The 11365-nt window shown below is 48.2% G+C and overlaps 3 protein-coding genes across 3 annotated transcripts in view; all 3 read right to left on the reverse strand.

Annotated features, from left to right (window-relative positions):
* Positions 1-1373: 1373 nt before the first annotated feature.
* On the reverse strand, positions 1374-2063 carry H257_08554 (hypothetical protein; the record flags this gene model as incomplete). Its single annotated transcript, XM_009834471.1, has 3 exons — positions 1374-1579; positions 1663-1900; positions 1941-2063. 3 exons carry the CDS (start codon positions 2061-2063, stop codon positions 1374-1376), a joined length of 567 nt encoding a protein of 188 aa, XP_009832773.1.
* Positions 2064-6522: 4459 nt separating this feature from the next.
* Positions 6523-8273, reverse strand: H257_08555 (hypothetical protein; the record flags this gene model as incomplete). The annotated part of the gene is made up of 4 exons (XM_009834472.1): positions 6523-7206; positions 7282-7386; positions 7421-7879; positions 7980-8273. The coding sequence occupies 4 exons, from the start codon at positions 8271-8273 to the stop codon at positions 6523-6525; spliced, it is 1542 nt and encodes a 513-aa protein (XP_009832774.1).
* Positions 8274-10105: 1832 nt separating this feature from the next.
* H257_08556 (hypothetical protein) overlaps positions 10106-11365 on the reverse strand; it is a gene marked incomplete at both ends in the record, with an annotated part of 3847 nt that continues 2587 nt past the window's right edge. Inside the window, one exon of the mRNA XM_009834473.1 lies at positions 10106-10566. Coding sequence (XP_009832775.1) covers positions 10106-10566 — 461 coding nt within the window. The remainder of the gene's footprint in view (positions 10567-11365) is intronic.

The following is an 11365-nucleotide window of genomic DNA, read 5'->3' on the forward strand; positions in this document are numbered from 1 at the left end:
TTCGATTCACCTCCGAAAACAATGCGAGATGGCTGAAGAAAGTTGTGGACTTTGTAACTTGTTAGTACAATGTACGAAGAATCAGGTAGTAGGGAAATTCCGAATAGTATCAGTGGGTGAAATTGTGATTCTACATCACGTCGGAGATCGAGTAGTTCGTCAGATAGTCGATCTCTAATCAAGTGGTGAGTTTTATTGGAAGTCGCATGGGTTATTTTCAATTTACTTGATCTGCTGCTCATTAACCCAACTACTGATCGTAAGGTTTAGTAATAGTACGATGCACTACAGTATTGTACTGGTGTGCACAGTGTCGCATAGTAAGTACTACTCCGGAGTAGTTACAGAGTGTACTTACCTGTATGCTTACTTTCATTTGGTCAACCGACTTCGAACCAAATACTAATAAAGTAATTCAAAATGAATACTAATACTAGTACTACGTAGTATTTGCAGTGCACTTCTGTTGTCGAGTACTACGTCGTAGTACACTGCATTTTCTCCACCAAGTGCTCCTCCATTACTCTACACTGTGTTGGTACAGTGCAAGGACTTTCCGGTAAGTTAACCAATACTGTAACGTTACTATTAATAGTACCATAATAGTGTACTAGTACTACAGTAGTAAAAGGGGGCTTGGGAATTATGAAGTAAGCTTAGACAAACCACGCGAAACTTGGAAGTTTATACTCCGCGAATTCACAATACAGTCTGTGCAGTAGCTGGAAGAAAGTACTACTAGTACAGTACTATTAATAGTATTAATACTTACTAATATCAACAAGCTCTACCCCAATTAATTAAGTTACCCTTATAATATTATCAATAATATCATTAGCGTTAATAATTGGTTGACATGCCCCCTGATTCAGGAATTAGCCTTAACGTTAAGTGCAATTCATCACAACAACATGCCGACATGTGAACTTTCCCGTTGCACAGAAAATCAACAAATAAGGTACTGCCCTGGGTAGCTTGATTGAAATGTGATGTCCTTCCATTTAGCCTTTTGGCCTGAGGGGAGTTAACCATATACTCCGGAGTATCAACTACTATAATAGTAGTACACACTACAACTACAGTGTAGTACTGTACTTAGTTGGTAGATCTTGCGATACAGTGTGTTGCAGCTACCGCACTGTAACCAATTAACAACCACATTTTACATACAGCATGACGGTACACAAATCTGCTACTGGTCACACCATCGTCGTTGCCATAACACGACAACTAAATTTACTACTAGAAGTCCGTAGCTCCTCCGACTGATATGAGCCAAGAAGTATCCATCATGATATGCGACCAATCCCAGGTGCTTGCAGGGCACACCAGACCTCGTCGGTGGATTTCGCAGAGCCTCCCCCCTCGGTCCGTCAGTCTGCACTTGACATCCATGCATAATCGCGACCCGCCATGCTTCGCACACAAGTCGCCTCGCTGAGCGTCAACGGCCCCCCATGCTTGCGGCAGACTCCCTTACCTTGCGAGCTCTTGTCGTAGTCAGAGAACGTGTATCGAGCGCCGCCACCGAGCGCTTTGCAAAGTCCGTGGGACTGGGCCGACTTTTCGCACTTCTCCGCTGTATAGTACATCATTTGTCACAGCCGCGCGTAAAGCAGCACTTCTTGCCCTAGCTACTGCTCGCACCCAACGACATTGTACCGTCGAAGCCCCCATGGGCTTTGCAATAGCCACAATAGGTCACCACTGTACGGCTAGCGTGTTGGAGGCATTGGCCTGGTATTTGTTGGACATTTTTGGTCGACACTGACTGCAATGATGGTAGCTGTTGTTGCTGAATCTGCAGGGAGTCGTCTAAGGAGGAGCCGGTAGTATTCAGGTCAAAATCTCCGGTTTCGGGGCTGCTGCTGTGGTGTGCGGTCGGAGGGCGGGGCAGGTACTGCCGGGATGACTCGTGAAACGAAACTCTGGGCTAACACCTCGATGAGATCCATCACCACTTGCTCGTGAAGGTGGTGGTGGTTGAGGGGAATGTTCCAAAGGTGATGATGCTCGAGGGTCGATTTGACTGGCCCGTTGTCGTGTTGACATGCCATTAGCATGTCGATGGCTGGTGGTGCCGCGTAAATATAATATTGTCGACTGGTATGCTGCCTCGAGCCAATGTCGTTGCTGTAGGGGCGACGCGGGTCGCCTGAATGAGGTTGGTAACGCATTGGTGTGTATATACCGGGTTGTAGCCCTCGAATATATACATGACACGTTACCAGGATTGTTTTGATATGGTTGCGTGATGTTAGTCGCATAGTATTGCAACGACATGCAATTCCGTTGGTAAATAAATCGCTGGGTGTTATACGCTGTAACGTTATACAGTAGTAATTCCCAGAGTAAAGTGGCCCCAACGACAAACGGCAAACTAGGAGTTTTCTCCCACAACGGTACATTTTAGTCCAACCCGGCTCTATGTAGAAAGGGTCACCAGTTGGTGGAGCCCAGCGAATTTGACAATTTCAGCTGTCCTAATGGGTGAAACGTTTGCTAACGTTAGTAGAAGTTTGATGAAGCATCGTCGCGATAAGATTCTAAGATTGCCTCACAACACTGTACATACGTGGTGTACTGTAGCATGCCATTGGACGAGCGGGGAGTTATGAACCTTTGCCCGCTGGTAGCGGGTGATAATATGCGTAGCATTTGCTGCTTGGAATCAACGCAGCTCTTAACGCGATGTAGTCGCGGCCTTGCACGACTGTCGTGCGCATGCAGTTGCTAGTAACTTACTGTATGACAGCTACTCTCCACACTTAGGTCTACCACTTCCAGCTGGGCGAATTAGCAGCTGGCTCTGGAGCTCTTGAATTTTGGGGGGATAGGCAGCGCTGTGAAATTGGTGGTTCTACAAAAGATAGCTATTTTATCGAAGGGCGCCTTCAAATTGGAGGTTTCGTAGTCGTGAAGCGAGTGGACTTTTCTCTTGTAAGTAGATAGCGATAGCCGTCAAAAATAGGTGGCTGTGGCAAGCTGATGGCATGTGGCATTCGTCGAGGTGTATGTCGACAAAAAGAATTCACAAGGTAGGACGATACAGATTTTGTGGATGGCGATGTACTGTACTAGTAGTACTGTACTACTTCGTCCCAAATTACCTCCTTTCGAATTACAAGCCGGAAAAATGGTCCATCAAGGCTTGTGTAAATACCTTATTAACAGTAAATAGCGAGAAGGTTACAGTAGTCAGTAGTATAAAACAGTTTTATACTTGTACCATCAATACAATACTAACTACTATTAATAGTACTACAAGTATATAGTACATACTATTAATAGTACTAGTACAGTCGAAAAAAAGAATTTGAATATCCCTATTTCCATGAATCGTTTCCGTACACGTAATCATTTGAATCCTAAATCCTTGATTTGGCACGATGAACATCGTAATTTTGTCAATATTTGTAGACGATGATCATCGCGGGAATTCGGCGATGAGGTGGGCGATTAGTAGTCATATTAGGATAGTTAAAATATAGAGCTACGTTACCTCTGTATATGCATATTGTCACGCATTTGATCATACATTAATCAAGTCCGGTGAGTGATTTAACATGTTCTGCGCTGAAGGACAATATTATTTTGATGATATGGTGCACATTATCCAACAAACCTGTAATATAAATATGAGCAAGCAAAACACCGAATTCCCAGCTTCTCATTGGTACAAAATTCGTCGAAATTGGTCAATTTTTGATGTTGAAACGTGGTGTAGTACTCAATTTCTATTGGCTATAAATAAAACATATGTTTGCTCTCCTCCGCTCCAATTTCGCACAATGTGGTGCTGTGTCCACCACACTCCTAGCAGCCATATTTGCATCATTCCACACCACGATGCACTGACTGTTCCTTTCAACGATGAAATGACAAATTCACATCAGTGAAATCACCAGTGATTATAACGATTACGATGGCAGCAGCCGTTAGCATAACCTGTACAAAATTATACCTACCTGCCTAAATTGAATACAGTGAATACAGTGGTTGGATGGTGCCAGCTATTTTCAAATTTGTGGCATTCTACATACAGTGTGTCCAGAAATTATAGACGCACCTAAATTTTCTCGAGTTCGTCATGATGCCATCCCATTCCCCTCTCTCTGCAGGGTGCCCTGCTATCACAGGCGCATGTAAGAGTATCCACTAAGCGGGTTTCGCCAACAGATCTGTTTAGATCGTGCAATCTCCAAATTTATCATTTCGAGCTGTCCAGAAATTATAGACGCACTTCTGACAAATCACAAAATTCATCTTAATTTTAGCCAATCAAGTGTCAAAACAGCAATCCACATTATTACAGCACTAGCGGCGACACGTACACACCATTATCCACATCATTTGTCACATTCAGCGATGCCACGCGGCAAAACCATCACTGCCGAGGAGCGAGGCCAGATAATGGCCTATTCGAAGCTTGGTAAGAAGCTACGGTGGATCGCCAGAGCTCTCCAACGCAGCGATAAGCTCGTTCGGACATGTGTGGCCAACTTCAGCCGAGAATTGCCACCCAAGTCCCTTGGACGGCACTGCAAACTGACCCGCCGAGAAGTCCGCCGAATCTTCCGACTCGCCACACGCAAAGGAATGTCCACTAGACAGATTTCAGCTGCTCTAGGTGGTAAAGTAAAGCATTCTACTGTGTCCATTGTGCTTAACATGAGCAAGTTCGCAAAGTACATGAAACGCCGCTCGAGTCCCCGTCTGACGACCAAGCACAAGAAGGCCAGGGTTGAGTTTGCGGCAAAATACTTCCACAAGCTCGATGCCATGAAGAAAACTCTCTTTACAGACGAGAAGAAGTTTAACTTAGACGGTTCAGACGGCTGCCAGTATTACTGGCACCACTTGCGCCACGAGGTGCAGACCTACTCGAAGCGTGTCTTGGTGGGGGCTCGGTATTTGTTTGGGGTGGCATCAGCTATCACAACAAGACCGAATTGGCCATCCTGGAGGGTCGCCAAGACTCTGAGAAGTACAAGGACACGCTTTGTGGGTACATGATCCCCACAATGCGCGAAATTGGCCGTGCGACAAGTGATGGCACTGGAATTTTCCAGCAAGACAACGCCAGCATCCATACGTCGAAGGTGTCGAAGGCGTGGCTGGATGCCCTACCGTGGCCAACGATGCCGTGGCCTGCCAAAAGCCCAGATTTAAGCCCAATTGAAAATGTTTGGGGTGCTCTGGCAAGAAAAGTATATGCAAATGGGCGGCAGTTCGAGACAAAGGCGAGTCTGAAGGCCCAAATATTGGTCTCATGGAGCGAAATCGAGCAGGAGTACTTACAAGACTTGATTGAAGGCATGCCTACTCGCATGGCTCAAGTTCTTTTGCGTCGCGGTAACTGTATTGATAAATAGTTGACTTTTTGAAAATGCGTCTATAATTTCTGGACAGCTCGAAATGATAAATTTGGAGATTGCACGATCTAAACAGATCTGTTGGCGAAACCCGCTTAGTGGATACTCTTACATGCGCCTGTGATAGCAGGGCACCATGCAGAGAGAGGGGAATGAGATGGCATCATGACGAACTCGAGAAAATTTAGGTGCGTCTATAATTTCTGGACACACTGTATGGCCGAACCTCCTCTCTCGGCTACACAAGCCCAACGTGCTCCATCGCCGCTAGTCGTATGCACCGTTGACGAGTGTGGGTGCTTCTTGCTAAAGTCTCACTACATGAATCACTTTGGCAAGTATCACCCACACGAGAAATGGCACAAAGGCCTCCATGCTCCCAATGAAGTTGATCCAGGCCCTGTGTACCGATATCCAAACCGTAAGTACAACTTAGTCATATATATTTACTCTTGATGGTCTGTTAGCGAATGAAGTTGCCTGGCACAACAATTTGTCGAAACTAGCGCGACTGAAAGCCATGAAGGAGCAAAAGGACTGACTGTTGCGGCGTCGAACTGTGGACCAGCAATCGCAAAAATCAACAACAAATAGTCGTCTTCAAACCCTAGAGGTCAATGCTACCCTACACGAGGCAAAGCTTCGTGACATCAACCATTCGATCAATGGGCGCAATTCAGGAAACGAAGTGGCTTCTGATTTCAACGATGCATCGGACGTTGACATCACGGATGACCACGACGGTGATGACAACGGTTAAAACAACCGTTAAACAACGTCGATTTAAAGAAGTTGTGTAGAAGACACCATTAATGGACGTGGCGACAGTGAAACCCCATCGAGCCCCGAAGCATTGATGACAAAGCGGAGTCGTGTAGAAGACACCGTTGATGGACGTGGCGACAGTGAAACCCCACAGAGTTCCGAAGCATTGATCACAAAGCAGAGTCGAAAGCCCAAACGTAAAGGTATTTGGGTTTGGAATTTATATGATGCAGCGCAAGTATGTTTTGAGCATTTACGAGTTACATTAGCGAAAGCCCTCCCTGATGCTGCGATGGCCCTTATTCTGAGCGGCGAACGGCCCCGCCGTTCGATCGAAAAGTACAACGAAGTGTTAGTCTATGTAATTCATGAATACTTATATCTACACGACCTCTGGGTGCGAGATAGCGAGCACCGTCTTGGGCTTGGCGACGTCGCCGTTCCCGCAGCTCGCTTTGGCCCGATCCACGAGTGGGTCGGGCGGTCGAAGTATGCTATCGCAACCATTGCCGCCCCCACCTCCACAAGCGGGGCGGGTTCTGGCTTCAAGCGTCAAACTTTTGACCTCAGCCGCTGTCAGTTTGGCGTAGTCTTGAAGTCTTTTGACCTCGGCGGCCAACACTGTTGCCGAAGCTGGGACTGCTTCGGCACGTTCCTTGTTGCTGATGCCCTTGGCGTGGAGTGCGTCGGCCTCGGCCGCCATGGCCGGGAGCACGTTGCTCAGCACACAGCGCACATGGCTCCAGAACTTGGAGACGTTGAACTTGATCTCCTTGTCATCGAAGTCGTAGCTGTTGCGCACCAGCGCCTTCGCTTCGTCGGATTTCATGCCATACTTGAGCGCCTGGATGACGGCCTTGGGATGGAAGTAGTCGATGTCCTCGGCTGCCTCATCCGTGAGGATGTCCATGTACCTCGCCTGCCAGTCCGTCATGCGGTCGCTCGTGCGAAGGAGGGTGTTGTCCATCGACAGCTGTTTGAGGCGGGCGACGACGACAGCCTTGCTCGACGATGATATGAGCATCGATGCCTCGTATATCGCCTCCCACTCCGTCTCGCGGATGTCCTCGATGGGACGATCGAATTGGAATCACGCGTGGTGGGCGAGGGTCTCCGCCGTCATGCAGGAGCTCATCGATACCGTCCCAATGCGCACACCGCTGCTCACGCTAATGGCGTCTTGACCGCGGGCGTACACGATGAAGCGCTTGACGAACTTCTGTTGGTCGCGCTCCTTGAAGCCGTCCTTGCCATAGACAGGTGGCTTCGTGGGCGTGTACCCGCTGATGAGTGGCGCCGCCGTTGACTGTGACGACGTGCTGCTGTTGCTGCTGGACCTGCTGCATCTGTTGCCAGTTGAGATTGGCATTGTTGAACGCACGCTGCTGCTCCATGTCGAGGTGCGCCTTGTATCCAGACACCTCGCGCTCCAATTTCGCCTTGAACCGCGTGGTGTGCGCCGTCGCATCTTGTTCGATCGCGTACTTGTACTGCGCAGCTGCTTGGTGCATCTGACGTTGCTCCCACTCAAAGTGGGCTTGACGCCAGTCTGCCTCGATGCACTCGCGATGCGCCACCATTTGAAGCTCGTGCTGTTGTAGGGCATGCTCGCGCGCGCGTACATGATCGGTCCACCCTTGACTCTGCGGCTGCACAGGCGCCGCGTAAACGTGATGATGGAACGACGTATGTTGTGACGGTGCGACACGTTGTCCACCGTGAATTATACCCTTCAACGCCTGTCGGTCGTGGTAAGCTGGTACTTGGCTCGGTTGTCGGGTCGTTATCGTTGGCACTCCATGTCCATGACGATGGACATAACCATCGACGAGCTGCTACCCACCCGCGACGACTGTCGCGCTTGTGGGCGGTAGGACGGTGCTGGGAGACCACCGTAGGCCGCGCCTGGTGGGTATCACGTTGTTGCCCGGACGTCTCCGGGATCCGTGGTATTGCTTGCACACGCGGGAGGCTCGCCATCGGTTCCGTTGCAGCTTCTGGCTGCGGGGTCGCCGCCGCCGCTGACGCGCTGTAGAAGCCATCGTCGAGGGTGCGGTCAGACAACGATCCTTGTTGTGGGTCGTATGTCGTCGGGGGTACCAAGGCACGCGGGGTGGCGGGCTCGGGCTTCATGGTGCTTTCAAGCTTGAGTTGCTTTAGTCAAACGAGACTAATAAATTTATTATTGTGTCTGCCGGTCCTGAACTGGCAGTGTCTCCTTTAGAACTCGATGCACCGGGTTCAAAGGTAAAAGAAGAGTGACAATGTTAAAGGTCTTAGATCTACTGATTCACAACGCATATTTACATCCCCTATCGAGCTCTCTTCGGTCGTGTTGACAGATCCTCGACCAATGGGAATGGAGTGCGCTTGCAAGGATACTACCTGTCTCTTGCTAAGATACTCCACACCCAACAAACATCCAGTCACGGTTTGGTGATGTCAAGAGGGACGATGCAGGGGGTATGTAGTACTGAGGAGGAACGACGACGAAGAACACTTATGTGGTCGATGACAAAACCAAAAGAGTTTAGCTGACCTATGATTGGGCATAAATAGTCCGGCTTCTACAGAGAAAGAACACCGGATAATTCCGGATGACCGGATATTATCCGTAAGTGACCGAACCTCGGCGAAAAAGGCCAAAGCAAGAACGAACGCCCAGAGTACCCCTTCTTGACAGGTGAGATGAGGCCCAATCTCGTCAACACCTTGGTTGCGACAGTGTGCCTGATGACTTGATCATTTAGATGACATTGAATGAAGTACCCTCTACCTAGCTGCTGAGGTAGAGGCTAAACTTGTTGGAGTTTTTGGCCAGTCAAAAGAAGAAAGATGCAATTCTCACCATGGGAGGTCAAACTGCACGACCGGACATTCCGGTTAGCAATGCTAACTTTCCTCCAATCAGAACCATGGGAAACGAAAATCATCCGGAAATGTAGCCAATCAAGGCAAGCGCCACGACACCGGAAAGGCGTTTTCCAATGCAACTCCAAAGAGCTGTAAATGCTTCTACTGTGAAGGTAAATACAACATCGGCGGCGTGGACCACATGAATTGGGGTTGCCCCAAGTGCCAGGACGACTTTCGTCGTGGCTTGGCGCAAAGCTCAATTTTCGAAGAACCGCAGCGAATCGAAGATGCGGTGCCCAAGGGGCGCGATGTTCGCACGACGGCACAGACTGCGGCGCCGTCGTGACGCGCGAAGAAGTGTTATTGCATGCATCGCCGCCAAGGGGTCAAGTGTTTGACCTGCCGGACATGTCCATGCACGACATGTTTTCGTGCCCTGATGACAGCGACATTCTGTCCTACTAGGCCGTGGACACAACATCAACTCCAGTCCTCGTATTTGATTTGAGGCTCGGGCAATGATTTTGCTTCCTTTACGTAGTTAGGGGCTCTTCCAAGTACCGTCGTACTTTAAACCCAAAATGCGTTCCCAAGTAAGTTTGTCGTTATTTCATCGCACTTTGGTCGTGCTTTTGTCGTGTTTTCTGCTTCTACGTGATTGGCTAGTGATGGATTAGTCGTGTTTGATGTACTATTTGGGTTAAACATTTCCCAAGTTACGATTTGCCGTGGTTGATGTACGATTTGGGTTTGACAAGAAAAGGTGATAAAATCCGACGTAATTCTCAATTTTAGCATTTTAGAACATGTTATTACTTTGTGAAATAGTTCTGGAAAACGAGCGCGAAAAACTGGTGATTTCAAGCTCCAAGACTATTACAGAATGCTGCAGCCATTTTAGTCATCACCAGATCAGCTGATCTTTGTGGACGAGGCGTCTAAAGATGGGCGAGACTCCATCAGGAAGTACGCGTGGTCGAAAAGGAACACACGCGCGATTGTGGAGCTCCTATTTTCAGGTGGGCAACGTGTGTCAGCACTGGCAGCCTTTTCTACAAGTGGATTTTTGTCATGGGGTTATGTAGACGGTAAAATTCGAGAAATTGATATTATTGCGTCAATCGTACCAAAGTACGCATAAATTGCAGGGTGAATGACCCCTGGTCAGTGCAGGTCTTGCCAGCGTTGTCCCACACATTGGGGATCATGTCGTGGTAGTTTTCGTCCGTCAACGCAACGTATTTGCTCTGTGGGGCATTCAAAGCAACTTTAACGTATGTCTCCCATGGAGTTTGAGCACCCCACAGGAGACGGTCGTTGCTGGCGCCAGCATGGTGTGCGGCAACCAATCCCGCAACAATGTCGAACATCTTTGCTGTTATGACGTTGAACGTGTCAGTCGTCCTTATCGTGAGCACGACAGGGTCTCCAACTGTTGTTCTGCTATTAGCCTGAGGTCGACCGACTTTCACAGACACACAGCATTGCATGTTGTCTGGTACTGGCACCTGTGCGGTGTCGTTGCCAGTCGATGTCATCATGGTTGGCTCGCGATGGTTGCAGTGTAAAACTACCACATTTTATATCAGCCAATGACAGAACACTGGGATAACGTGACGGATCTGTGATTTGCCGATTTTGAGCTCCATTCAATCGACCATATCTGGCGAAGTTCAAATTATCTCGAGCTGAAAGTTGCAGTGCCAAACTCGCCTTTTTGAGCTTTTTCTCATCGTTCGAATATAAATTAAGTGTAAGAGTTTGAATCAGGGCAAATAAAATGATAAAGTTAGGCGCTCAAACAGGCGATCGGTGATTTGCCGAAATTTAACCTTGTATTCAGTATAGGAATTTTAAGGCTTCGATGATACAAAATTACTGATTTATAGAGAAATATTACATGTATGCAGTAATAATATTTTACAGGTTATACTTCACTTATACTATGCTCAAGTATTTAAGCCAAGCCTTTGGCGCGTAGCAAATCGGTTAGACGATGAGGCGGTGGTGGATAGGCCCCGGGTTCGAGTCCCGGGGTGCGCCAAATTTTTCCTCAACTTTAGAACTCTGTAGCGTAACAGTATTCCGTTCTAACATGTAAGTGCACGCTTTCACACTTAAATGCAGTATGATTCCGCTACTAACTCCTCGGTTAAAGCTACTTCGTCCTCCTCGTGATCAGCAACAGGGGCTGGAATAGTTGGCTGAGTCCTTTTTCGGCCTTTGGGACGAGCGGCAGCTTGACTTTGGAGAATTGCATGGTAATCGGCAGTGATAAACTTACCGCTCACAGTCAAGGTCTTCCTCGCAGCACGTTTTTTCTTCTGCGGGGGTAGCAAGAGCACATCACTCCTCACAATCGCACTGCG

This window comes from Aphanomyces astaci, assembly GCF_000520075.1.
Source record: "Aphanomyces astaci strain APO3 unplaced genomic scaffold supercont1.19, whole genome shotgun sequence".
Lineage (NCBI taxonomy): Eukaryota > Oomycota > Saprolegniomycetes > Saprolegniales > Verrucalvaceae > Aphanomyces > Aphanomyces astaci.